The 27,023-nt window shown below is 48.4% G+C and overlaps 1 protein-coding gene and 1 pseudogene across 9 annotated transcripts in view; one reads left to right on the top strand and one right to left on the bottom strand.

The window, feature by feature from the left end:
• The window catches only part of RAP1GAP2 (RAP1 GTPase activating protein 2), a 229,818-nt gene that overhangs the window by 120,935 nt on the left and 81,860 nt on the right, over positions 1-27,023 (bottom strand). Inside the window, exon 1 of one of the 9 annotated variants that reach the window (XM_054688560.1) lies at positions 14,148-14,168. The exons of 6 other annotated variants lie outside the window; for them this stretch is intronic. Coding sequence is in view for 2 of the 3 variants with exons in the window: in XM_037491396.2 (XP_037347293.2) it covers positions 10,138-10,244 (107 nt within the window). In the remaining variant the exon portion in view is untranslated. Of the gene's footprint in view, positions 1-10,137; positions 10,573-14,147; positions 14,169-27,023 lie in introns of those variants that run through there. 2 more of the 9 variants (XM_037491396.2, XM_054688555.1) reach the window with 2 other exon arrangements.
• Positions 10,560-27,023, top strand: part of LOC119231471 (heterogeneous nuclear ribonucleoprotein A3-like) — a 30,213-nt pseudogene continuing 13,749 nt past the window's right edge.

Genomic DNA, 27,023 nt, shown 5'->3' with positions numbered 1-27,023 from the left:
ACCTACATGGTGCGGCAGACCTCTCCTGTCTCGCCCGCTGCTGCCCTTAGCAGTGCATTTTGATGGACCTGCCTATTCTGTTCCCCACTCTGTCTCTGGTGAGTCCTCTCACCCCCCACACCTCTGGCCTGTACCCCAGTTCTTATATGCATAAATAAATAAATCTTAAAAAAAAATAACAAGGATGGGGCCTCCCTAGTGGCACAAGGGGTTAAGCACCACACTATGAAGCTATCCGCAGCCTCTGCAGCACAAATTGGATCGCCGGCTGGCCAGGGAGCTAACCCACATGGTGCAGCAGACCTTTCCTATCTCACCCCCCTGCTCCCTTCAGCAGTGTATTTCAGTTGACCCACCTATTCTGTTCCCCACTCTGTCTCTGGTGAATCCTCTCACCATCCACACTTCTGGACTGTACCCCAGTTCTTGTATGCATAAATAAATCTTTTAATAAATAAATAAAAATAACAAGGATGTGCTAAGATGCCACGGTTCTCAGGGTTCTGAAGCCTTTTCATACACCTGGTTTGTATTTCATACACCCGAGCTGCATTCTAGTCCACTCCATAGGTAGTGAAACTCAAGCACAGAGAGGTGAAGTAATGTGGCCAGGACCACCATGTAATTGGTGATGGGAGAAAATGCACAGAATTTGGGATGTACAGATTTGGGTTTGAATCTGGCTCTGCAGTACAAGCTAGATGACATTGGCTAGTCACCCCTTTTAAACTTTAGCTTTCTCCTCTATAAAAAAAAAATGGAGATGTTGGTAATAAGCATCGTGCAGAGAATGAAATGAGATAAGTGAGGTTTAAGTGCCAGCCCAGCACTATGCCCAGAGTGCAGCTAATAGGAACTCCTATGCCTGCCCCTCTCTTGTGATTCCTGTGTCTTTCTACTGTCATATACAGTCTCTCATAATTTCTATTATTTCATTTGATGTAATTAGGGAGGGGAAAGGAGGAACACTTAATGGCGATTAACAGTGGCCATTCTGCAGGCTGGCTCCTTCCCAGGGCCCCGCCAGGCTGCCAGGATGCCTCATTTCCAATCACTAGGCTTCTGCCCAAAACCAGGGGAGTGCAGAGGGTATATGGGACTGGTACCTGTCCCCCAGTCTCCACATTCAGTAAGTTACACCCAAGCTCCCCCAACCCAATCCTCCTGCTTCCTCCAAGGTACATCCAACCCCTTAGGGGCAGGTGGCATGGTGTGGCCAGGTGTGCATGCAGGGGTGAGCAGGAGGGTGCCAGCCCTGTACTGAGCCCCATGCAGGCAGTTCAGGTGTGACTCAGGAAAGTAAGTCCAGCTCATGCTGCCAGAGTTCCGATTTCTCAAGAAAAGACTGAAATATGGATTATAATGTGTCATCTTCCAATTAAAAAATATCAGTCTAATAAGGAAAAAATACTTGGGTCTAACACAGCCCTCTGAGAACAGGAGTTCTGGCCAGGCAGGCTTTGTCCCTGTGCTGCGCTGGAGATGTGACCTCTGCCTCAGTCTGCAAACTCCCGGGTGTCAGGGGTACTGCTGTCACAGGCAGGACAGTGTGGTATTACAGGATATGAGAGTAAGAAATGAAGGGGGGTGGCCCTGGCTCCATTCTTACTAGGAGTCTGTCCTACAAACCAGGTAAGAGGTGCACAAGTTGCTTTACCCCCAAAAGTGCTTATGACAGTGGGTCTCATTACAGCGAGCACCCTGACTGCATTTTTCGGCACTCAGAGTAGTTAGCAAAGATCTTTACAGCAAAGAAAAAGAAAAGGGACGGGAGGGAAAGGAGAGGGAAGGAGGCAGCTCTAATCAATGGGGCTGCTCCTTCATCCCTTCCATGACCCCTTGATGGTTCTGAGAAGGGCTCAGCCAGAGTTCCAGCCTTCACAAAACAACATATTCATAACTGATAAGCTCAAAAGCAAGTGACAATTTTTCAATCAACCCTTGCTCCAAGGGCAGTGAACAAACAGGCCCACTCGCCTCTGGAAATCAGTCTACATTCTCTGACACCCTTCTCTTTAGCGTTGAACTAGGACCCCCCCACTCAGAAATCCCAACTCACAAAATCCCAGACATGTTCTCCCTTTCCCACGGGTATCAAGGCCACCTCCAGGACCCAGACCCAGGCAATAGCCCAGACTCCACAGTAATTATAACTGGACTGTGGGGAGGCATGAAGGAGGCCACCAGGGTGTTGGAGCTCTGTATCTTGGTGGGGGTGGTATCTACACAGGCGGATATGTGGCGATTCACTGAGCTGTAGCCTTGAGTTTGTGCACTTACTATATATAAACTACACTTCAGGAAATTCAGTCAGAGCAGAGCAACCTCGTGTACCAAGCGCTCATCAGAAGCCAGTCACTGCATAAGTGCTCATCCTGAGTTGCAGATGTAAATAAAATAGTAAGTGCACTGCCTCTGAACCTCAACAGACCTGGGTTAAAATCCCTGTTCCTACACCTCTGATTCTGCCCACTGCACATTCCTAACTCTAAGTCTCTGTTTCTTGGTTAGAAAACAAAGACAATAACTGGTAGAATTAAAATAGTTACACGTGTAAGCCTTTAGCACAGGGCCCAGCCAACAGTAAGTCTCAAAAGGCGTTGGCCTAACTGTACATACATATGTCCTTGAGTTACTAGTCTTTCCCCACACACACAAAGGTATGGCTTTATAGTTCCGAAAAGACTACATGTGTGATGTAACTGGTCACTTAAATACATAGATGGCAGTTTATGGGAGTCAGATTTTCCGCTGTCGGAGTGAGAGGTTCTAGATGAATAACGAGAGGAGGCCCAAAAATAAGTGTTTGCTTGCTACAAACATTCAACCCTCAGAACCCTGGGACACTGATGTAATAGGGTCTGTTTTAACAGTGGAGAAGTGCTCCCTTCCTTCCAACAGCTCTCCTCAAGCCTCAGGCATTCCCACACCATCTTCCCAAGTTTCCCCAAATCCATGTACCGCCTGACTATTACTTTTCTTAACACCTTTCTTTGAATTTACTTGTGATTTTTTGACTCAAACAAATTTACTTTTAAAAAAAAAATGTTATGTAACTATCATACATGGAAAACCAGTATCACTTGCCAGAATTCATTTTTAAAAATAGTTATTAAAATTAAAAGCACCTGGCCACCTGAAGTCATTTTGCCTACCTCATTTACTTTTTATGGATTCAGGAGAGAAAGAAATTCAGCTCATGGTATGGGAGTAGGTGAGCAGGGGGCTCTCAATTGCTTAAAATGACAAGGAACTACCTGAGTCTTTCGGCAGCCCCCATTTGCACAAAAGAGATTTTCGTTGGTTGAACTGAGCAGGCCTGGCAAGTCCTCTATTTGGCAACATCCTGGTAACCAGCCATCTGTGCCCCGCTCAGGCTACAAAGAGAAAGCCGCACTTCGAAAAAATATATATTCACTAATGGCAGCTGTTTGCTCACTCAGATGCCCACTGACCCCTCACTGGCCTGGGGGGCCGCCCTCAACTATCAGATAGCAGCTCCAGGACCCCACTTGTAGGGCCCCAGAGCCAGGGCAGCCCTGACGCAGGGGCCCAGCATCAGGATGGTCAGGACTAAGCCTGGACCCTCACATCTCTGTGTTGCAAGGAAGGGAAGGGTTAGAGGACTAACAATGGAACGACACTGGTAAAGTGATGAGCTGTGTAGTTCTTCAAAATCTCTTCTGGAACAAAAGGGGATGATTCCCCAATTTCAGACAAAAAATGGTACCTTGAAACCTGTGTCAAAGGGTGTTGCAGTATTACAGGCTTAAAGGACAATGTGGCACATTTTGCCTGGGGAGTCAGGGAGTCAGAGAACACTCTTTCATCCAGCCAGTGCTTACTAAATACCTTCTACTCTAGACAGTGGGGCCGGGAGGTGGAAAAGGCAAAATCCCTGCTCTCAGGCAACTCACATTCTTTTTTTTTTTTTTTTTTTTTAAGATTTATTTATTTATTTATACAAGCACTGGGTACAGTCAGAAGCACGGGAGGGTGAGAGGATTCACCAGAGCCAGAGCGGGGAACAGAACAGGCAGACTGATGAAGTACACTGCTGAGGGCGCAGCAGGAGAGGTCTGCACACCATGTGGGACCCTCACCAGTGGCCAGGGATTGAACGAGTGCTACAGAGGCTGTGGGAAGCTTTGCAGCCCAGTGCTCAATAGCTGCACCACCAGGGGAGGCCCTCAGGCAACTCACATTCTAAGGGAAGGAATTGTCAGTAAATTGTTGATTACATAAACTAGATAATATCCATTAATGACAAGTGCCATGGAGGAAATAAATAATGGCTGGAATGAGCTGCTTAGGTCGGGGAGTCCTGTTGGAAGAGATGACATTTGAGTTGAAAACCAGCTGATGAGGAAGCACCAATCAATGAAGTTCCCGTGAACAGTACATACAAAGGGTCTGGGGCAGGGACAAGCTTGGCCTGTTCCAAACACAGAAAGAAGGCCTTTGCAGCAGAAGTACAGTGATGACCATGTGTGAGGGTGAAGTGGTAAGAAGTGGTGAAAGGAAGGTCAGAGAAACTGACAGAGGTGGATTTCATTTCAAGTATAATGGAAAGCCTAGTGGGGGAGATTTCTGCAGTAGAGAGATGGATTTTTCTTGAATTTTTGAAACTCCTCTCTGGCCCTCATCAGGAGAATGGATAAGAAGAACTAGAATCAAGACGACCAAATAGGAAATTAAAAGGAAAAGCAGATTAACAGTGGCTTGAAAGGAATCAAACAAACTCATTTATGCCTCACATTCTGTCCCTGAACTCTAGGAGTCTAAGTCCTCGGGCTCTCAGTGAGGTTAAAAATGGGAAGCTGGTTAAAAAAGGGAGATGTTTGTTCTTTAAAGCAGTGACAGCCAACCGGGTGGCATTCAAACATCAGACAAGAGGGGGAGTAACAGGCCCCTCCACAAAGGGCAGGACCCAGCCACCTCCTAAGAAGAGAACAAGCAGCCATCTGTTCTGGGGCCAGGGAGTGGATCAGCTCCCACCCTGTGCCCCTTCCAGCTCTGGGTCTCTGGGATTCCCAGGCCAGGAGGCCTAGACACCCCACAGGCTCAGCCCCCATATCCCAGCAGCTGACAGAGCCGTCGCTGGCTCTCCCGCAGCAGAATGCAAGTCTCCTCACACCAGCCTTCAAACCCTAAGAACAAATCAATCCATGGCTGCCCACATCACAAAAACTGAGAGCAAGACCACCTCCAACAGCAAGGTCTTGCCAAAAAAATACACAAATAAACTCAAGTTTGACGGAGGCTCTAAAACTGAATGCCAACTTACAGGTAACACAGGGGACAGCAGAACATGTTAAACCACACCATGAGATACCAGCCACAAAATCCTGACTGTGGGCAACTCCCTAAGACAAACAATCCAGCTTCTTAGTAAAGAAATCATAAGGGAAATAAAGTTGTAGAAAGAAATGTATAGATTATGAGACATATCAGCAATCACACTCGAGTGTTTGAATTCTTACACAAAAACCTGGGATAACTTTTATGAGACAACTGGGGAAATGTGAAAGCTGACTGAATATCATATTAAGAATATATTGATTGGTGGGGTCTCCCTGGTGGCACAAGGGGTTAAGCACAGCACTGTGAAGCTATCCACAGCCTCTGCAGCACAAGTTCAATCCCCAGCCAGCCAGGGAGCAACCCACATTGGCACAGCAGACCTCTCCTGTCTCGCCCGTTGCCCCCCTCAGCAGTGTATTTCGGTGAATCTGCCTGTTCTGTTCCCCACTCTGTCTCTGGTGAATCCTCTCACCCCCAGTATCTCTGGCCTACACCCCAGTTCTTCTATGGGAAAAAAAGAAAATATTGGTTGGAAAAAAACAAATATAGAAACAAACCCAGGGACTCTGATAACAAAATGGTGGTTCCCAGAGGGGAAAGAGAAGGGAGGAGCTGAAGAGGGAGTCCGACAGGTTGGTGGAGGGTGGTGAGCGGACATTTGGTGGTAGTGCTCAGGCAGGTGTGACACATACAGATGCTGAGGTGAGAAACTGTACACCAGAAATGTAGACAGTGCTGTCAACTAATGGCACCTCAATAGAAGAACAAAAAGGAAGTATTTTTTATAGTTGACATGATCATGGTAGTGTTTTGTTTTTTAGAAGAATTCTTATCTTCAAGATGCCACTGAAATACTTAAGAACGCAATGATAGACTAGAATTTACTTCAACATCATCTTGTGGGGGTGTCAGTTGGGGGTGTGAGTTGGTAAATAAATCAAACAAGACTGCTCATGAGCCAATAATGGCTGAAACTGGCTACTGTGTTACATTCTTCTCTACTCTTGTGCACGCTTGAAAATTTCTGCAATAATTTTTTAAAAAAATGAGGGATGGGCTTTTTCTAATAACCTACACAGGAATAGCCCACTAGACACTACACCGCACAATGAAAAGATCACATTCATTAAATTCACTGTTCTTTCCCCAGAGCCTGCTGTTAATGATTTGCTGAAAAATGAGCGAATTCATATTTTCCTCCTCATAAGACCTATGGTGGGCGCTTTCCCAAAATAACTACCCCCTGTAAGTAGATTTCTTTTCCTTTTATGCTAATTCATCTCTCTCTGGTTCAAAATGTCACACCTAGAGCCACGCTGACTTTATCCATACCTCTCAGATGCTCCATATTTGGGCTTGTTGCTCTGCCTCATCTTTCCTGCCAGCAGTGCTTCTCCCTCACAGGACAGTGCTCCCCCACCAGTCACAGCTGTCATTCCTGAGGTCTGACCTGATCTGCCACCTCTAGAAGAAAGCTGACTCTGAGAAGCAAAGCTCTCTAAAGGGCCCCTTCACTATAGAAGTTTCCATATCTCCTTCTCCAAAGGCTTCATTCAGGTGCCACCTTGGAACCACATGCCGATCCAATCCCCTCTCAAACACACCATTGCTTTTGCAGGATCCTGGGTGAAGGGATCCCTGAAGGACAGTCAGAAAGGGTCAGAAGCTCTAGGTAACCCCCCGCCACCCCATCTCCCAGAGATGCGCACCATACCCATTTCTCCAAGAGGCAAACTAAGGCCAGAGCTTTCAGCACTGGTTCTTGGGATTCACCAAGAATGCCTGAGAGTCTGAGTCCGCAAGAGATAGTTGTGCCCACATCATCCTCCCGGCACACCTACCTGCCCCCATTATGCAATATTTCCTGGTGTTCTGGAGAGGGCAGGTGAGGCACACAGAATTATTTCATCTCTTGACAGCCAAGAGTGTTATCTGTACAAGCCTGTCAATTAGAGGTGCTGAGAAGATCGATGGATGGATCAAGCCTTCTGGGAAGGATGAAGAGGGGGCCTGAGTCTGCTTTGACCCTGAACTGAGAGGGAGGAGGAAGGAGGAACTCAGCAAATTTAACACCCAGCATGGAGTTTGGGGAATACATAAGAGATGTCGGCAGCTGCAGCCTGCTCCAAGGGCCCCTGTGGCCAGTACCCACAGAGCAAGGGTCAATAGCAGGCCCTGCACTGATTTCAGAAGCTTACAGACAAAGAAACTCCAAATCACAGTGAATGAAGCGAAGGTCATTTAGCACCAGCACTATCTTCTTGGGTAGGTTAAGTCCATGGCCAAAGCCATTAGAATGGCAGGAGCAACAGCAGAATGGGATGAAGACCGGAGCTGGATGGCCACTAATGTCTGTGTGCATTACAGGAAAGAGCACAGTGCATTCAGGAGGAAGGACAAGGTATCATGAGCCTCCGGCATCCTTGCTCTAGCCAATCCCTCCCTGTCCCCTGCTCAGGCCCTCCCCTGCATCCTGTACAACCCCCATGCATGCCTGGCTGCCTCACTGGCCGATGCATGGCTAGTCTTGACAATCGGTGGGCTGTCACCAGCAGACGTCTTACCTTGATTTCTGGAGGATGAGAGCAGTTGTGATCTAACCCCTTCATCCTCATACTATACTTCCTACCATTTTTTAAAAAGATTTATTTATTTTTATACAAGAGCTGGGGTACAGGCCAGAGGCACGAAAGGGTGAGAGGATTCACCAGAGATAGAGCAGGAAGCAGAACACGCAGGCAGACGACCAAAATACACTGCTGAGAGGAGCGGCGGGCACAACAGGAGAGGTCTGCCAAGCCATGTGGGAATCTCTCTGGCCAGCCGGGAATTGAACCTGTGCTGCTGAGGCTGAGGGACAGCTTCACAGCGCTGCACTGTGCTCAACCCGCTGTGCCATCACCACCTGGGAGGCCCTACACTTCCTACTTTTAGATGCATCTTCACCCACATTGTCTCACTTGAACCTCACAAGCCCTTTGGAAGGAGAAACAGGCTTGGAATTGAAATCTATACTATCACATAACAGTCAAGGGGTGCGCCTGGACTCAGACTTGTAGTTCCCTGCCTGAGCAGGACTCTTCCACCCCACCATGCATTCTACACTCAGAAACAGAAATTGATCTGATGCCTCTGCCTTTCTATCCAGCATGATTTCCTTCCCAGGTGGTCCCAGAACAAACATCCCACACCCTTCTGACTTTAATGGGTTGGTTTGTTAATCATTCTCAGCCCCAGATAAAACACTGAAGAGCAGGGGATGGAAGAAAATCAAAGTACTGGGGAGAATGGACCCAGACCTGGATCACTGGGTTCCAGAGTTCTGCTGGAAGCATTTTCTTTGAGACAAGCACATGTCTTCAATATCAGCCATTCCTAGGCCACCTGCAGGACTTCTGCCATATTCCATACCACTGTTAGTACTATTTCTGTTAAACAGACACATTCTTATGAAGTAATACATTTAATTTTAAATGATGATTTGTATCAGCACCACAAAGGGAGAAATCAGTCCCTCTGGTCATAACTAGGAGAGAATCCCTAAAATAAATAGTCTAAAGTAACCCGACTTTCAGGCAGGCACTGTTTCTCACTTCAAGGCCTGAGCCAGAGGTCTGCTCTTTTTTTTATAAAAAAGAGATTAGCAAGTGTTAAAAGGGGTGTTAAAGCCAGACTAGCACCAACCTGAAACTTTCCCCTAGAAAAAAAATCACAAGGACTAGTGGAGAACTGAAAAAGGAAGAACTTTCTCACCAAGTGACTCAATGCTATTTCATGCTTAACCACCTTAAGTCACCCTACAGTGTGGAAAACATATAGAAGGGGACAGGTGGGGAGGAGACAGCCCCATCACAGGGGCAAGACTTCAGCTTCTCAAAGAGCTCCAGTTCATTGCACACTCCCTCTGGCAAAACACCTCGCTTCTGGGCAAGCCCTGGGGCCACAGTCACCACCCTAGTGTCTCCAGTTCTGCTGCCCTTGTCTTAGTCCTTGTCTAACACGCTGCTCAGCTGCTCCGCAGCACTAACCATTCCAAACTCCTCTGTAAATTGGGATCCAGCTGGGCACGGAGGTTATGCAAATCCCACATCTCCTGAGATAACCCGTTGCCAGGAAGCTCTGGGCTCAAGTACCTCGGGAGAGGAAGGAGACCGTGCCTGCTGGGAGCCCATGCCTGCAGCCAGGGGCTGAAGTTAGGGGAAGCTACCCCAGAACCTAAACCCCACACTGCTCACCCCACAGGCTGTGGCAAGTGTCTGTGCAATAGATTGATACAGGATTTCTCAACACCCAGGGGCAATTAGGAGAGTAAACCCGAGAAAGATGAAAAAGAGAAAAACCCAGAGATGGAAGGGAGACGAGGGAAGAGCAACCTCCGAAGTTGTCCCTCGCCTGCCCGCACCTTGCATAGAGCAGGCAGATTCCAGTCTGACGGGCATCTCGCCGGCTCAGCCAAGTTGCAGAGAAGCAAATGGCATCCCCTGTGCATTGGAGCACGCAGGCCGAGCCCGGGACCGTCGCCCCGATCCGATCAATGATACCCAAGCTGCAGACTTCGAGAAGTGCGCCGCAATTGGCAAAAGCAGGGAGTGCGAGGGTAAGACTTGGGGTGCAGCCGGATGGGTCCTTCCAAGCGCCCTCCGACCAACCAACGTGCTGCCCGGACTTTCTCATAACAGCTAGTGCACCGAGCAGAGCTCCGAGCTCCCTCCCCCGGCGCCTGGAGAAGAGGCTTTTTCTCATCCAACACCGACCAAACACCCTTTGGAAAAGTCCACCGCAAAGAAAACAGAAATTCAGCACGGGAGAAGAGACCGCAGTGCCAAGCTTTACCTTTTCTCTTTACTCTGTTTGCGGGATTTGTGCAGGAGTCCGATGAGCACCACCGCCGCGCGGATCCCCGCCTTTCGGCAATGCATCCTCTCGGCCGGCTGGGACATGGCGAGTCCGCCCGCGGGGCCCCGCCGCGCCTTCGCCCGCCCGCCGCGCGCCCCCGCCCGCCCGGCTCTGCGCGCTCCGCGGCGCCCGCTCCAGGACCCAACGCCCGCGCTCCGGCCCCGGGCCGCCCGCCGCGCATGGGCCCCGCCCCGCCTAGGTGCGCCCCGGGGGTCAGGTGACTGGGCGCGCACTTCCCGGCGACCTTCAGCGTCTCCTCCGGGCCAGCCCGGCCGCGGGCGCCCGCTCCCCCAGCGCGGGCATTTCTAAGGTTCTCTCCGGGCGCGGCCCGGGCGGGCGGCTCCGGGGCTCCAGCTCAGATGCGCCACCCGCGCCGGGACCCCGCCCCGGGCCCGCCTTCCCGGGCTCGCGCTGGGGGCGTCCGGCTGCCGGGGCTCGGGCGGCCCCGCAGGCAGCTCGGGGAGGCGGCCCGCTCGCGCCCAGAGCTCCCGGGGCTCCGCGCCCGCGATCGCCCCCGGCGCTGCGACCCGGGCGTCCCCCACCTCTCCGGCTGGCGTCCGGGCCCCCGCCCTCGTCTGGCCTCTCCCTCCCGTCCCCTCCTCCGAGCTCCCCAGTTCCCCTTCCCCGCCCCCGCTGGCCGGGTCCCGGGCTCCCTCCCCGGGCTAAGGCGGCTGACGCGCTCTGCTAGCCCGGCCCGCCGGGATACTTCTCCGATGCTGTCACTGCCTTTAAAACGGAGGAAAAACAAGCAGCGAGAGGAAGCGCGCGTCCTCAGTCCCAGTGAAACTGCTTTCGAGCCGGGGCACCGACGCTCGCCTCCAGCGCCCCAGGGCCGGACTGCCGGCGGGTAGAGGGGACACCCCGAGCCCAGCGCCCGACGCCCCGCCCTGCCCGAGCGGATGCTCCCCGGGGCTGCCACTCCGCTAGACGCCACCTCCCGCCTCTCCCCCGCACCCCGACAGGTCTGTCCTGCCCAGGTGGAGGCGCCTACTACGACTCCGACTCCTACTGGGCCAGGGTCAGGCCCCCGGGTAACATTCGTTTTCCCAGCCCTGGGAATGTGACACAACGCAGGGTAGAGGATCAACAACACACACGCACACCCTCCCCGCCTCGCTTCCCGGGTTGCCAGGGAGACGCGGGCCGGTCGCCCCCACCCACCGGCACCGATCGCCCCAGCGCTGGGGGCCCGCACACACCCCGCGTCAGCTCTTCCGCTCCTGCTGCACACCGCTTGCAAGCTTCGTCTCCACTTCAGGAAAACAGAAGGTCACAGCGACTCCTGGGGAAGGAGCTCTGACCTGGCCCCCGCAACAGACTGCGAGGTACACTGACGCCCCTCTAACTTCCTTTGGCAGCCTGAGCTTGGCAGCACTCTCATCAATCCTCACCCCTCGACCCCCACCCCAGTGACTACAGACTTCGCTGCCTCTCCTTCCCTCACCCTAGGGACGGGACAGGGGCAGAGGGCTGGTGGGAATTAAAACAAGCCAATTAGTCCATTTTGGAAACAGCCCTGTTGGGGCCAAAGATGCCCAGGCAATTTGCCCAGGCTTTTATACACTCTAGTGTTCCAGCAAGCACAGAAAACCCAGGCAGGGAAGGGAACCTTGCTGGAGAGGTGACAGGAGACCCAAATGAATTCAAGGGCCGGAGCCTTAACCCCGCCTCTCCAGTGGGCACAGCTCCTTGCCAGCACTGGAGTTAGGCTGGAGCACCAGGGTGGTGCCAAAAATGTGCTTGGTTTATTTATGAAGCATCCATTAGCAATGGTCTGGGTCCCTCCGAGCCTGCCTGGGTAGTAGGGGATCATAGATAAGGCTACAAACATCTATTTATAGCCAAAGAGCAAGTACCCATGCCCCACCCCTGGGATGCAGCTAAGTGCTGCAAAAACTACACCAGCAGTGACCCCAGGATGGGTCTGGAGAAAGAATGGGGAGTGAGGATTCCCCGTTGTGAAGAGGGCAGAATCCCATACACCAGTCCAGGACATCTCCTACCTCTGGCGGGACACAGAACAGACAGGTGAGCTGTTGGACTACTTCAGCCACAGGACAGGGAGGGTGACGGTCTAGCCCAGCATGGAGTGTGTTTTATCCACCCACAGGCAAAATACGCAGCTCAGTGCAAGGCATGACCTCCTCCCAGCTCTCTCCCAGGCCAGCTAATACGGCTAGTTCCTGCCCACCCCCAAGCACCCTTGCAGGTGTCTTCGGATCAAGTACATCAGTGAGCAACAGGTCATCGGGATGGAAGGGGAAATTCTTGTCACTAACCAGGGAGCTTGTTCTCCTTCTGGAGTTCCAGGCCCTCTCAGCTCCTCTTCCACCAAGATGTTTCCAGCCCCAATATGGTTAAAAACACAAGGATGTCCCCAAAAGACCATGACCTCATCAGATTCACAAGGTTCTAAGTTTCCTGGGAGTGGGGGAACCCTTCCCGCTGCCCGCACCCCTCAGCAAAACACCAAAACATCCATCCTGGCAAAGAATGTAATGGCCATCTACACAAGACTTGCCCATTCCACCACCATTTACTAAACACTTAGGATGGGTCCAGCTTTGCACGCTAGGTAAGAGAGAAATGGAAGACAGTCCTTGTTCAGAGCCAACAGGCCTAAGGCACATGAAGCCTCAATACAATCCCATTCCCGACTGCTTTGTGCAATGGGACCCAGCCACTGCCCCCCAAAATGAAGCTATTTGCACACCACCTTCACATGTTTTTCTTAACATTATACCACTTATTTATTATTTTTGCTTTAATTAAATCAACTCACATCTTAATTACTTTTAAAAGAAAACATCACTACCACCCTAAATGAAAAGCCATTATCACTTGTCATTCCTACCATGAAAACAAATACAAATTTATTAATTCTAGCTCAATTTTGTAGCCTGACAAAGCACTGAGCCTAAAGCACCTTACTTAAGAGAGAAATAGGTGTTAGATGTTAGTCACACACTGGCACCAAACAAAACACTGTCCTAGTAGAAATCATAAAACTTGAAAGAGAATTAAAAGGGAGCAATTTTCACATTCATGACTCAGAGGTCTTCCTAGGCCGCATCTTTGGGGCACTTAGGGGTGGACAGGGAAGGCCTGACACAGTTAGTTCCCAAGGTGAAGGAGTTGAGAGAGGACCACACCAGCCTGAGAAGGGTTCTCCCCAGGACCCACCCAGCAGCTTACTCCCGTCATGTCCTCACACACGGGACCACAAAGGCAGGTTTCAGTCCCCCACTCCCAGGCCACAGTCCCTGAGAACAAAGTGCCAGGCAGCTGCCAGCCTCCGTCTCTGCCCCAGTAGAGGTCTGGGGGGACCCCCAAGCCTGGAGGTGTCTGAGTGGGGGAGGGGGGGATAGGGAAGTTAATCATGAACAGAGGGCAGACAGCTGCACAGCCTTTCCTAAGGGGCCAGTGGGGTGAGACAGACAGACACGCATGCTTGGCCCTGAAGAAAAGAGCCTTTTGTGCCTGGGAGACATCCGTGTGAAACCGGGAATCAGACCCGCCGCCAGCGCCCAGGTCTCAGGGGGAGCCCAGAGCTTGTCTCCCTCCTCGCCCCGCCCCACCCGCCCCTCCCGCCCCGACTCCAGCGCCCTCACTGCTCGGCAAAAAGTCTGCAACCTTTCTCCGCTAAGGGATAGATGTGGGGCGCGAGGGCCTATGGAGGCAGGAGGATGGCGCTCGAGGAAAACCAGAGCTCTGAGGAGTTTCTTATGCCGCGCCCCTCCCTTTGCGCAGGAGTGTGAATCCTTAATGCTCCCACGGAGGACACAACCTATGGAGCGACTGCAAACTATTAAATATGCAACTTTAGACCTACTCAGGACAAGCCAGCACCCCTACTCTCGTGTGCCTTCGGGGGCACACCCAAACACCAGCTCAGAAAATTCATTCAGAAGCCCCCCTGTCACGCCTCACTTCGGCCGCACTCCCACCTGTGCACGCGAGGCGCCCGCCTGACGTTCATTCTTGGCAAGTACACCAGCGCCCCCTGCTGATGAGCATTATAATTGCGTCTCTGGGATACCACCACGTGAGCTCAGAATGGGAGAAAGGAACCGAGGGGAGAGGGGAGGCGGGAAGGGCAGAGATTGAGCAGGTCATTTAAGGCTGGGAAGCAGTTCCTACTTTGCAAGTGGAGAGAGATGCTGGAGGGGTCTTTGCCAACCACTGGCTCTCCTCCTAGCTCCTCACCTCCCCTTTCAGAGCCTACCATCAGCCAGCCCACAAAGGGGGTCTACCCCCACCACCCCAGTCCTTCAGAAACAGAAGCAGGCCATACCCTGGCTGGGCTGGAGGCCTCAAAGACAAGCCTCAGAACTGCAGCTCAGCCACACACATCATCCCAAACGGAGGATCAGAAGAGAAACTGGCTCAGGTTTTGGAAATGAGTCTCAGTGACTTGTGTGGCATTTCCGAAATCCGGGGAAAGGAAACCATGCCCAAGGAAACCCACAGATCCCACTCAGTGGCAGGCATCCACTGGGCAGCACATCATTTGATACCAGGAGCCTGCCATGCCTGATGTCAACCAGAACTTTGCTGATTTCCTGTTCAGAGGTTACAAGGTGGGGTGGGGGAGGAAAAAGAGGGGAGTACTTCATCTGCTTCTTGGGTGGAAGGTACTTAACATATTTTTGGTTCATTTACGGAATGCTGAATTCATGAATCTAAGTGGTATGACTATAATTTTTCCCACAGTAGAAACATTCAAAAGGATTCTTCTGTTTGTGAAATTTCTGATGAAGATGAAGAGGTGAATTTTCCATGGAGGCAGCCCAGGAATCCCTGTTGAGAAGCAGGAGCCGATGAAGCCAACGGCCTGTGGGCAACCCAGGCCACCCCCTCACACCCAGGTCCCCACCTCACTGCTTCCCAAACCACCCCAGCTGCCGCCACACTGAAACCACTTCCAATTCTAGGGTTTCTGAGGCTGAGTGGAAAAGTGAGGAGGGAGACTGTCTTTCCATAATATTAGCAACATTGCTTAGCAACAACTTTCCAAGCAAGAACCAGCAGACTCTCCAAAAACCTACTCTGTTTGACTCTACAGAGAACAAGTGGTTTCTTATACATGTATTATTTATATACGATTTTATATACCCAGTAATGCCTTCTGTGCCTGGCTTCCGCAAGAGATGACGTACTACCCTAAGTGAGATTTCCAGAAAGAGCTTCAAGAAGCAAAACTTTTTTGTTTGCTTGTTTGCTTTTATTGTATTGGCTAGAAATTCCTCTAAAATGTCTTACATATTTTTGTTCTTTATAAAGAAAGGTTTAATGTAACCTTTCTTGGTGACTCATCCATTATTATCCATACCAACGACTATAATGAGCTAGAACTCAGTTATGACTAACAGGACATTGAGGAGAAGACTCGTTTGTCCCTATAGTTAATGACTTCAGTCAGCTGCAGTACAGATATTACAGTGAAGGTTCAGAGCCTGCAGTCAGGCAAGCCCAGGTCAAAATCCCATCTCCAGGCCAACCCAGTGCTATCACTGCTAGGGTGCTAGGGCCTGGGTTCAATCCCCCTGCCAGGGATATAACCCACATGGCACAGCAGACCTCTCCTGTCTCACCTGCTGCCCCCCTCAGCAGTGTATTTCAGTAGATCCACCTGTTCTGCTGCCCACTCTGTCTCTGGTGAATCCTCTCACACACACCCCCAAAAAAACCCCTCTGGCCTACACCCCAGTTCTTCTATGCAAAAATAAACAAAACTAAATTTAAAAAAATTTTAAATCCCATCTCCAGCTTTTACCTTGGGCTAGAAATTTAACCTTTCTGGGCCTCAGTTTAGTCATCTATAGTGGGAATAACCAAAAGTGCCATCCTCCTAGGATTATCACAAGGATTAATGAGCAGATCTGGTCTGCACAGACTTGCATGAAAATGTTCCTACCAGCCTTACTCAAGCGAGGCGACTATGGTAGAGCAACACCCTGGAATACCATTCAGCAATAAAAGGGAAAAAAATACTTATAAGTTCTCCAACATAGGTGTATTTCAAAAACATGCTGAATGAAAGAAGCCAGATACAAAAAAAAATACTGTATAATTCCATTGATACAAAGTTCCAAAACAGGCAATCTAGCTAAAATGCAAAAAATTAGAACTTGGTTGCCTCTGGGGGTAAGAAACTTTCTGGACAGATGAAAATGTTCTATATGAAGATAGCATGGTAGGGTCCAATTGTTCCAAATGTATAATTGATATTTGTGCATTTCAATGTTATGTAAATTTTACCTCCTAAAAGACCTAAAATTAATAATAATAGCAATAAAAATAGAATGACAGTATGGAGTGGGAGGAGGTTTAGATGAAACAAGAAAAGCAGAAGGTTGATCAGGTCGGGGGCGTTCATTATACTATTCTATTTACTTTGTTAATGCTTGACATTTTCCATAATAAAAAGTAAAAAAAAGTTCATACTGGGGGAAAAGGTTAATGGTGATTCTCTCTGGAATTATGATGATTTTTATTGTTGTCTTTGTATTTTTCTTCTACTTACAAACTTACAATGACTATGTATTGGTTTTGCAAATAATTTAAGAAGATGGATCTTGTCACAACTCTGAAATGAGAGTGCACTTGAAAGCATCTGGCTTTCTCTGGGTGGCCTTCCTCCCTTGCTCATAATGACTCTCCAGGAACCCCAATAACCAAGCTTGACAAAAATTAGAGTGAGCATCTGAGGGTGATTCCAACTCTAACTTTAGACTTTCTTTGGCCCCCTTTTTTCTTTCCTCCCTATAGACATTTGCTGTAAGCAAGAATTTTTAGAAAGACAGAGGTGCTGCTGTGTATGAATGGGCAAGTATTTGCTTCCACAAAGATTCCCACTGTCCATCCAGGATCCAGGTGGCCAGTGCAAAGCATTTGCATCCCCTGCACACTGCCCTGTGAGTGTATGAGTGTGTGTGTTTGTGTATGGTGTGTATGTATGTGCGGGTGGGTGTGGTATGAGAGTGGTATATGTGTCTGGTGTGGGGAGTGGAATGAGTGGTATATGAGTATGTGTTGGTGTGGTGTGGAGGGTGTGGTGGAATGGGGGGGTTGCATGTGTGATGTTTATGGTATATGCATGTGTGATATGGGGTGTGTATGCAGTTTGTGTGTGTGTGTGTATGTGTGTGTGCACTTCCAGGAATGGGGTACCAAGCAGAGTGTGCAAGCCAGGACCAGACAGGGTAGGAGCAGTGATATCATCTTTGATTTAACAACATGAAGATCAAGTGGCTAGGCCTCCCTGGTGGCGCTAGGGATTAAGTCTCAGCACTATGAAGCTATCACCAGCCCCTGCAGCACAAGTTTGATCCCCGGCCAGCCAGGGAGCAACCCACATGGTGCAGCAGACCTCTCCTGCCTGGCCCACTGCTCCCCTCAGCAGTGTACTTCAGTAGATCCACCTGTTCTGTTCCCCACTCTATCTCTGGTGAACCCTCTTACCCTCCACACCTCTGGCCTATACCCCAGTTCTCATATGCATAAATAAATGAAATAAATCTTTAAAAAAGAATCACCACATGGATTGCAAATAGCAGATAGCTCACCAACCTGGTAGACCAGAAACTTCACAGGATGGAACCCTGTCTATTTGATTCTAAATAAATTCTTTCTCTTTTTTAAATTTATCTCTTGTTTCTATGAGTCCCTAAAGAACTACAAGTCCACCACTTCACTCCAGTGAGAATGGCCCATCTTAAAAAAAAACTGGCAACAGCAAATGCTGGTGAGGATGCGGAAGAAAAGGAACCCTCTTATACTGCTGTGGGAATGCAAACTGGTCCAGTCACTATGGAAAGCTGTGTGGAAGTTCCTCAAACTACTGAAAATGGAGCTTCCATGGGACCCAGTGATTCCACTTCTAGGCATGTCCTTTGGGTAGCCAAAGGACACAAAAACATTCATATCAAAGGAAACCTGCTCTCCCATGTTCAGCACCATGTTTAGCGCTCCTATTGCAGCACTATTTACAATAGCTAAGATATGGAAACAACGTAAATGTCCAAAAACAGATGACCGGAGAATCAAGAAGATGTGGTACATATACACAATAGAATACTACTCAGCAATCAAAAAAGATAAACTCATGCCACTTGCAGCAACATGGATGGAGCTGGGCAGGATTTGCTCAGTGAAATAAGTCAGAAGGAAAACGAAAAATAGTGAATGGTTTCACTCCAGGAGGAATATAGGGAAACCAAACAAAGGGTCAGGAAAAAGTCAAACCTTGCAGGAAAACTGTAGGTTTGAGGCATACAACAGGGAAATGGGAGCGAGAAGGGTCAAAACAGGGAAGGGAAGAGCACAAGGGGCTATGGTGACAGTTTACGGGTGATGTGGTGGGAGAATTATGGGAACTACACCTGAAGGGAGAAATCAAATATTGTACAAAAGTGAACAACGATGAAATAAAAAAAAAAAACCCTCTGGGTCCAGTGCTCTTTTCTAGAGGAAACAGCCCATACTGGCGGGGCAATCAAAACCTTTCTGCTATGCCCACAATGAACTTGTTGATGTGTTACTGTTCTTTCCTATCTTGAAATTAAGTCCTTTCAGCCATAAAGACAAACATCAGGCTTATCTTCTGTGTTGACACAGACTCCCCAACTCTGAGCCTCCCGCTGAGCAGCTGTCTGTAATTCTCAAGCTTTCTGCCAGACCTGCTTTCTGGGTCCCTTCCATCAGGAAAGTTTACCAGCTGTCTGGCCTGCATCACTCCTATTATAATCTAAGCTCTCTTTTAGTGAGCAACTCCCCTTTATCCTCAGGAAAAGCCCATTTAATTCCCACCACCTCCTCCCACCCCAAAATCCTTTCCCCCTCCGGATCCAATCTGCTTCCAGCCATTTCTCCTTCAGTCAAGAAGCAGGATCAGGATTGAGTGAATGGTCACATATGCTGGGTCCCAGTTAATAACTAAAGGCCCAACATTTGCCAAGTATTTCCTTCTTCTTAACACATTAGAGCAGTTTCAAGGTTATGGGGAGTTGGGCCCGGGAGCCAGCTTTGTGAGCACCATCCATCAAATTTGGCATGGCAGGGGTTTGTGGGGGAGTGTGTTCTAAGATCAACTCCAGGCAAGGACAGCCATGACCTTCATGTGGCCCCGTGTGGGTCTTGAGAGCTGCTCTCTTCACGATGCAGGAAAGCAAGGGTCCTGCCTTTTCTAGAGAGCCTGGAACAGCAACTGCCTCAGCGGGCCAGGACCACGAGGCAGTGGGAGGCGGGAGAATAGGTGAGGGCAGGTCACCCTCCACCCCCTCACAGGTACAAAAAACTGAGAGAGGGTGTCTAAAAGGGTGTCTGCCATAAAAGCCCCAACCCAAGTTGGCCCAGCAAGGTGAGTCTGGCAGGAACTTCAAAGCAGCAGCTCAAACTCCAAGGTCTCTTTGAGAGCACCTAAAAGCCACCTCTCAGGGAAGGGGGTGCCTTCATAAATACTGTCTTTCCTGCTAACCCTAGTGGAGTTTTTTAAAGCATTTTTTGAAAAATAAAGGAATACAACTGGTTTCACTTCCAAGGGCAGGTGGCCTTGGAATCCCTACCAATTACACAAACGTGATTCCCCCGTCAGAATGGGCTTGTTCAGTGTGACCCTGACCAGCTGAAAGCTGGACAGCTCCCTCCCCTCATCTACAAATGTGAAGGTGCTAATACCTCCCAGGCTTCTGGAGGAAGCCAGATGACTAGAGCTGACCCACAGATGCAAATGCAGAGAGCTGGAGACTCCTGGAGATTAGATGACTAAGCCAGAGACTCACAAGCCAGTCATGAGATGAAGCAGGTCAGTTTTCTTGCCTGCTCATTCTCTTCTGGTTGCCAGACCTTGACTTCCCCTCTGTACACCCAGGCACCATTGTTTCAGGGGTAAGCACATAAACCTAGTCAGTTTTAAGAGTGAACACCTGCATTTTTGCCAGCAGCAGAGAAAGAGGGAGCTTGCTATCTCCTCAGGTTTCCAAAGTTGGTAGGTGTCTTAGGAAAGGAGAGTTGCCTGTGAATGAAGTAAACGCAGAGGAAAGCAGAGTCAAGAGACAGGGGGAATCGGATTGCCTGATATTTTCTGACTCACTTGGCTCCAGCCAGTCCTGAAGCCATTTTTTAAATGTATCAATTATAAGAGTTCTCTTGGAGGGCCTCCCCAATGGTGCAGCAGGTTGAACACAGTGCTGTGAAGCTGTCCGCAGCCTCTACAGTGCAGGTTCGATTCCCGGCCGGCAAGGGAGAAATCCACATGGTGCAGCAGACCTCTCCTGTCTCGTCCGCTGCTCCCCTCAGCAGTTCCTCTCGTCCGTCTGCCTGTTCTGCTCCCTGCTCTGTCCCACAGGGTGAATCCTCTCACCCTCCCAAGCCTCTGTCCTGTACCTCAGCTCTTGTACAAATAATAAAAAAACTTTGAGAAAAGAAAAGAGTTCTCTTGGATTTTGTTCTTCCTTTATCCTTTATCGTACTTTGTTTTTCTTCTTAAGCTGCCCTTGAGTTAGATTTCTACTACTAGAAACCTGGTTAATTAACATAGAGCATCTGCATGCAATGGAGAAGGAAACACCTGAGGGGGGCAAACTAACAGCTTCGGACAAACAACAATCACATCATTCCTTCATCTTGGCAGCCCCTCCCAAAGGCAGCCATAGAGAAGCTGTCCCAGGAGGAGCCCCTGAAGCTGCTTCCACAACACCAAATACCCAGCTGCACCACCCCACCCAATGAGTGCCTGACTTGGGGAGCATCTGTAGGCTGTCCTCTTGACTCTACCCAAGAACAAGGCAGGGGTGGCACAAATCTGCCCCCACTGATCATACAGGAATCTCTCCCTTCCCCTTTACTGCCAGAATGTAGGTCACTCTTTTTATCCTTCTTCAGTGAAATCAAGGACTATTCAAGGAAAATGTTGGGGCGGGGTGGGGGGGGAAGGCACACTCAGACAAATCCAAAATGTAGGACAATTTATAAAACAACTTTGCCAGGTCTCCTATTATATATTTAAAGATGTGACAACCAAGTACAATGAATAACCATTGATAATATGCCAATAATATAAGCTAATATACAGTCTATATTTAAATGTGGGACACATTTGGATATGGGATATAGATTGTTACAGCATTAAGCTAATATTAATTTTCTCATATGTGATAACAGTCTTATAGTTATGTCAGAAAATGACCTTGTTTCCGCGAGACTCCCATTGACATCTGATATGTAGGTATGAAGTGTCATGATCTGCAACGCACTTGTTCTATTTTACCATCATTACACAGAGGACAGCCATGGCACATGTACTAAATGGCGAACCTGGCCGAATGCAGGTGCTCATTGTACTAGTGTCATTTTGCATAGGTTGGTAATTTTCAAAACAAAAGGCTGAAAAAACCTATCACCTTTGTCTAGACCTGCCTGCCCTCAAATCTACACATACATATGCGCCCGTGCACAGCAGCCACACGGGTACCCACATGCATAATGATGTCAAAGAGCGCTGGGTCAGAACCAGAAACCCAGCATCTGGAGCAGACCTGCCTCTCATTATTCATACTTGCTTTTCTGTTTTCTTAGCTATAAAATGAGGGTGAAAGCTTCTATACATACCCGCAAGCTGCTGTCTGCTCCACTTCAATGGGTGGAGCAGTATAGTGAAGGGGTTAAAAACTGAAAGCAGATGCCTAGATGAGATGATCCTTTTTATCTTAAAGCTCTTCCTTAAGAGGTGGGTGCAGGAGACAGAAACTGTCTCCAAGGATTTTGATTTTTATTTCCTCGGGCAAGTCCCTTCCTACCCAATTGGTCAGTTCTGGCCTTCTCAGGGAACCTAGTCCCTAGAACTTGACCTTGGGCTTGAGATCGGGAGACAACACACCCCCTGGACAAGTCCCTGAGAACTGGCCTCTCTGTTCAGTCAGCAAAGGAAATGCATTTGGGTTCCAAGCCGTGGCTTCCCCAAGGGACCCTCGAGGCAGAACCTGTGTCTTAATAACTATGAAGATGAAAAGCCAAGGTCAGCTCTGAACTTGGCTGGGGAAATCAGTGCATTCAGCCTCACAGTCAGTTTGCTGGCCACCTCCTTGGTCCATTCAACTCTGGATTCCTAGGGAGAGGTTGAGGATGTTCTCAGCAAAAATCTGTTTCTACAAAGATCCCAGGTGGTGTGGGAACTTCAGAGAGCAATAGTGCACTGACTTTTGGAGTCCTGGCCCAGTTGGGAAGAGGGTGTGGCAGGCAAAGCACAGCTGGAGAAACTCAGAGGGTGAGAAATCAGAAAACTGAAATCACAACATAGAGATGAGGTACTGCCCCAACAGACCGGCAAAATATGCGTGCCTAGTGGTGGTAGGTGCAGAAACCAGAGAGCAATTTAGCAGCATTGTTAAAATAAAGTCACCTACCCTATCACCTGGAAACATCCCCTCTAAGATTTACTTAGAGAAACACTTGCACATATGCACAGAGACAAATCAGAGGGAGTTAAAAGGAATATATATATATATATATATATATATATATATATATATATGAAACAACCATTTAGAGAGGAGATAGGTAAGTAGGAGATATTTGGAAGCTATATAGATAATATGCAGTGGTTAGAAGGAACATATATGGACATCTATGGTCACTGAAGATGTACGTAAGAATGTATTTTAAATATTCAGAAAGATAGGTACCAAATTCTGCGCAGTGGCTACTCTGGGAGGGAAGGGAGGGACTGACTGGAACAGCTGGCACAGGACACTTTACTGTTCTGATTTTTTTTACTGAAAATTAAAATCTCATAAATGGATTTTAGAAGGAGGTGACAGGGTGGATTGGAAGAAAGGCAAATCTCACCATATTCACTTTTGCATATATACTATATCATTTTGGTTTTTGAACCAAATATATGTAAATACACCTACTATTGAAAATGAATTATAAGTGAATAAATAACACCAGTCACAATAACCACAATAGTTTAGATAGCTTCATAGAAACGCTTAGCTTTGGGCCATTCTTCGGAATATATCCTAAGGAAATAAATTCTGCACATGTAAGAAACCACATGCACCAGGGCCATTGCTCCAGTAGTATTTGCGACAGTGGGGAATTTGAAGTATACTAATGCCCACTAAGAGGAGATCAGTTTATTTATTTATGCCATGGAGACAAGGCTGCTGAGGGGGTCTGTGGATTCATGCTCTGAGGATGCTCCTCCACACATTCCCTCCCACACATAGGCAATGAGGGGGTCTCACATGGATGATTTAATGCAGGTAACCAACTTTCAGGTGATGCTCTGGCTGACAACACAGGTAAAACCCAAAGGCACTTTCCAGCTTGGGCCTCACACTCAAACAGCCTACACAGCCTCCCCAGCTCCACCCTCTGAATTCCAGTTCAGAGGGCCTGGGTAAAGCTCAGGAGTTTGAATATTATTTTTAAGGTTGGGGTGGGGTGTTAATTGTATAAAATTTTATTGAGGTCATGTTGACTCAGGAATCTGAAATTCAATGAGTACCCCAAGATGTTAAGAGTCACTGGCTCATGTGAACGCAAATTTATAATTTCTGTGTTATGGAGGAAGGATTAATTACAAGAGCTTTTTGGTTCACTTTTCTCATGTTCTCCTTACTTTGGGTTAATGTAAATGCACAGACCTGTACACATAAATAATGACTTTTGTGTGTATTTATGCACAAGCGTGGGATGGTAAGTTCTGCTGGAGCAAACATCTTAGTCTGTTTTCCAGGCAGACCAGAAAGATATGTGTGTTATACTGGTAATACATCACTATTCTATTGCTGTTATTATATTAGCATCAATTAATTGATAATATAAGTTTAAACATATTAATAAATAATATATTATTATTATAGCAAGCAATTTCATTGTATATACCATGAGTCTGTACCACTTTACATATGCTGACTCAACACTTAACCCTCATGACAATCTACAAGAAATTACTGCTTTGCCCCCATACTGCATATGTAGAAGCCAAGGGACAGAAAGGTTAAGTAAATTCCCCCTGGTAAGGCACAGAGATTTCCCACCTGACAGGAAACTCTAAGAGTCCAAGCTCTTAGAAGGAATTATGCTCAGTGAAATAAGTCAGAAGGAAAAAGAAAAATAGCGGATGATTTCACTTATAGCAGGAATATAGGAAAACCAAATAAGATATCAGTGTAAAAAAAATAATAATAATACAAAACACAACAAAAAAAACAGACAATTATAAACCAGAGACATCCTACAGGGGAGGAGGAGGGAGAGGGATCAGAGAGAGGGAGGGAGGAAGGAGCATAGGGGATTGAGGTGATGGTGCACGGGTGCATTGGTGAAGGAAACTCTATGGGGACTACACCTGAGGGAGGGGCGGGAAGCAAATATTGTTTAAAAATGAACAATGATGTAAAAAATAAAAAAAAAGAGTCCAAGCTCTTAAACACTCTGCTCACCCAACAGCCTTCACCATGATCGATGACAGCCAAGAGGTCAACAGCAGGCTGAAGCCAGTTCAGTCTCCACTAGCACACAGGCCATGTCCTAAATGTGGGCTAGGATAAACACCTTTACTTTGTCCACTAAAATAGCCCTTTCAGGCCTCCCTGGTGGCTCAAGGGGTTAAGCACCGCACTATGAAGCAATCCGCAGCCTCTAGAGCATGAGTTCTATTCCCAGCCGGCCAGGGAGAAACCCACATGGCGAAGCAGACCTCTCCTGCCTCACCCGCTGCTTCCCCTCAGCAGCATACTTCAGTCAATCTGTCTGTTCTGCTCCCCACTCTGTCTCTGGTGAATCCTTTAGCCCCCCACATCTCTGGCATGTACCCCAGCTCTTGTATGCATAAATAAATAAATCTTTAAAAAAATAAAATGGCCCTTTCATAACATTCCCTAACTGAGCTCTTTTGCTGTCTTATGCCATCTGCTTTCTGTTCAGTTCTCCCTCCTCAGTTCATGCCCTGGTTCCCACTAGGAGGGGCGACATAAAGCCAGGACTGCTTGTCAGGGGTGCGAGAAGGGAGCCAGGCATGGCACTGGGAGGTGGGCCCCAAGGGTCCTGGAGCGAGAGGTCCCAAGCAACATTCTCTGCTGATGGGTCACTGCCTGAGCCCCAGCCTTTCATGGACAACTGAAGCCACAGGACGGAGGGTGGGCACAGAGATAAGAAACAGTATCTTCCTGATCCTGACAGTCTCCACGTCCTCCACCTGAACTACATCAGAAATCAAGTAATTCATCTTTGAGACAGGAACCAGCTGCACCTGAAAGAAATGGGAGGGGAAGAGGAAGTGGGGGACAGAGACTGAGAGAGAGCAAGATGAGAAGCAGAGAGAGGAAAAAGACACAGATACCCAGAAATGGGGACAGAACAGTCTCCACTGGAGAGGAGATGAGCAAAGCAACCCCACAAACAGGACACAGCAAAGGGAGCACAGCAGTCAGGAGCTCGTCACCTGCTCTTCAGGGCCTGGCCAGGGTTCCCACGTGCCACACCCGCATCTCCCCAAAAAGCAGGAGGCATAGTCCCACTTAAATCCTGAGTTCTAAGCATGGGCCTCCTAACTGCCTGCCTGACCACAGAGTGAGGTTGTACTGGATTAACAGTGCCACCTGCTGGCACAAGCCAGAACTGTCAGTGCTCCCATCTGGTGCCCACCACCAAGAACAAGCCTGAATCCCCGAGAAGACAGGGGGCTCCTTGGGCACTGCAGGCCTTGAATCACCTAACCGTGCTCAGTGTCTTCAATAACAACTACAGCCATAAGCTAAGTGTTTTTCATGTATGAGATCATCTAATCTGCAAACAGCCCTATGAGGTAGAGACTCTCATCATCTTCACTTTCCAGATGAAGAAAGAGAAGCTCAGAGTGGTTCATGGTTTTTTTCAAAGTAACCTCACCAATGGGTGGCAGAGCCACCTACAACAGTGCCCGGCACAAGGTAGGTACCCAATGAAGTCATTAAATAACACCTTTACTTCTGCCGCATCAGACCTCGGTGTAATTCACAGTTCAGTCAAAGCCTGAGCATCCTGTGTTCTTGCTTTCATTATTCCAATTGTGACCCAGTTATTTCAGCGAAGTTTCTCCCCTTCTCTTCCCTCCATGTCCTCTCCAAACTGAACGAAAATGACCCTGTCTTCACAAGTGAGAGAAATGCTAGTGATCAGCCTGTGCGTAAAGGCAAGAGGGACGAAAGTTTTTAGGTGACATTAGACACTATCCAGAGGCAATCCTCAAAGATTCCAGGTGTTCTCTTCAGAATGACCACAGATGAAGAAGAGAAGCTCAGAGAGATTTAGGGATTTTTCAAAGTAATCTCACTAATGGGTGAGGTTACTACCTACCTGCTCTTCCTCTTCTCTAGCTAAGCCTCCATACTTTGTTCACTCAAAAGAATTTGAAACCAAGGCCTCCCCGGTGGCGCAGCGGGTTGAGTGCAGCGCTGTGAAGCTGTCCGCAGCCTCTGCAGTGCGGGTTTGATTCCCAGGCAGCCAGAGAGATTCCCACATGGCGCAGTAGACCTCTCCTGCCTCGCCCACTGCTCCCCTCAGCAGTGTTTTCCCTCTGTCTGCCTTTTCTGTTCCCTACTCTGTCTCTGGTGAATCCTCTCACCCTCCCTGTGCCTCTGGCCTGTACCCCAACTATTGTATAAATAAAAAATAAATCTTTAAAAAAATAAAAGTTTAAAAAAAGAGAGAATTTGAAACCAGTATACATTACTTCCTATTCAATTTTGTTGTGTCTGAACTCTGTTTAATGAGGAATTGCTCCCGTGTTGTTTCTACACTCTCTCCAGCTGCTATATTTGTTACATGTTCAG

This window comes from Talpa occidentalis, unplaced genomic scaffold (genome assembly GCF_014898055.3).
Source record: "Talpa occidentalis isolate TD23 unplaced genomic scaffold, MPIMG_talOcc4v2.1 talOcc4.7, whole genome shotgun sequence".
NCBI classification, from domain to species: Eukaryota; Metazoa; Chordata; class Mammalia; order Eulipotyphla; family Talpidae; genus Talpa; species Talpa occidentalis.
This window is presented reverse-complemented; position numbering and strand designations above follow the sequence as displayed.